General features: G+C 40.0%; 1 protein-coding gene across 1 annotated transcript in view; it reads left to right on the forward strand.

Moving 5' to 3' along the window:
• Positions 1 to 852, forward strand: part of LOC119590647 (uncharacterized histidine-rich protein DDB_G0274557-like) — a 1,138-nt gene extending 286 nt beyond the window's left edge. Inside the window, exon 2 of the mRNA XM_037939324.1 lies at positions 128 to 852. Within this exon, the coding sequence (XP_037795252.1) occupies positions 128 to 649 (522 nt within the window). The 3' untranslated portion in view covers positions 650 to 852. The remainder of the gene's footprint in view (positions 1 to 127) is intronic.
• The last annotated feature ends 282 nt before the right edge of the window (positions 853 to 1,134 follow it).

Genomic DNA, 1,134 nt, shown 5'->3' on the forward strand with positions numbered 1-1,134 from the left:
CACATATCACTTTTACTCCTTATACCCTTTTTGTTCGTAATAAAAAAGGGGAAATAATATTATTTTAATCGAAAACAATGTGCATTTCTCTAGTAGTTCAAATTTATAACACTAATTTATTTTCCAGGCAATCGCATTAGTATGTTTGGCAGCGGCCGTGGTTACGCACGCCGATCCCGAACCACACAAGTATCACTACTACCCTTACCACTACTACCACCACTACCCTTACCATAACTACTATTCTCGGCATCACTATGTCAAGCTTCCAAGTGGCAGCACCTCCTCCGTCAGTACTCAAGTCCATGGTGTCACTAAACACTCAGCTGACCCCATGCCGGAACCCAATCCGGAACCAACAGCTGACCCTGATCCATCCAATAGTTATAGTTACCAGGTAGTCAACCATGGTCATCCCCACTATGGATACCATCATGGATATCGCTACCCTTACAATACCTACCGCTACAACCACTACTATGGTTATCCTCACCGATACCACAGCCACCACAAGAGATCAGTTGAATCAGAAACCGAACCTGAACCTCAATACAGCTATCACGGTCGCCCTCACTACTACAACAGATATTATCACGGTTACCCCCACTACTATCCTTACTATGCCGGTCACCGCTACCACAACTGGTGATAGGGAAGAAACATTGACTGCGGCCTGCCTTGTGGCGATGGTTCTTTACTAGTTGTATCTGATAGTCTGGTTTGCTCACACCGGTTTTTCAGACACAACTAGTGCAGTAATCAGTGTTAGGGGCCACAGAAAACTAATGAATTGTCTTTTGAATGTCGGAATAGTAGATTCCTGTGTGAAGAATAAAGACTATAGTAATTTAACGAATATACCTTTATAACCCTATAACTTTTCTTTTCAAGTATAGAGATCTCAATATTACTATGGGATTTGTTTATGTATATATTTGATAATTTCCTGTATGTCAGACTACGATATAAATTATTCATAGGATGCAAAAATAATAAATAATACTGCAAGAACTTAATGTGGATGGATTTCACTAGACTAAATCGGTGTGTGTGAATATACAGTACATGAACAGGGATATGTGTTCTTATCTTCACACACGCATTGTTTATACCTTTAAACACTTACACATTGTT

This window comes from Penaeus monodon, chromosome 27, assembly GCF_015228065.2.
Source record: "Penaeus monodon isolate SGIC_2016 chromosome 27, NSTDA_Pmon_1, whole genome shotgun sequence".
Classification (NCBI taxonomy): domain Eukaryota; kingdom Metazoa; phylum Arthropoda; class Malacostraca; order Decapoda; family Penaeidae; genus Penaeus; species Penaeus monodon.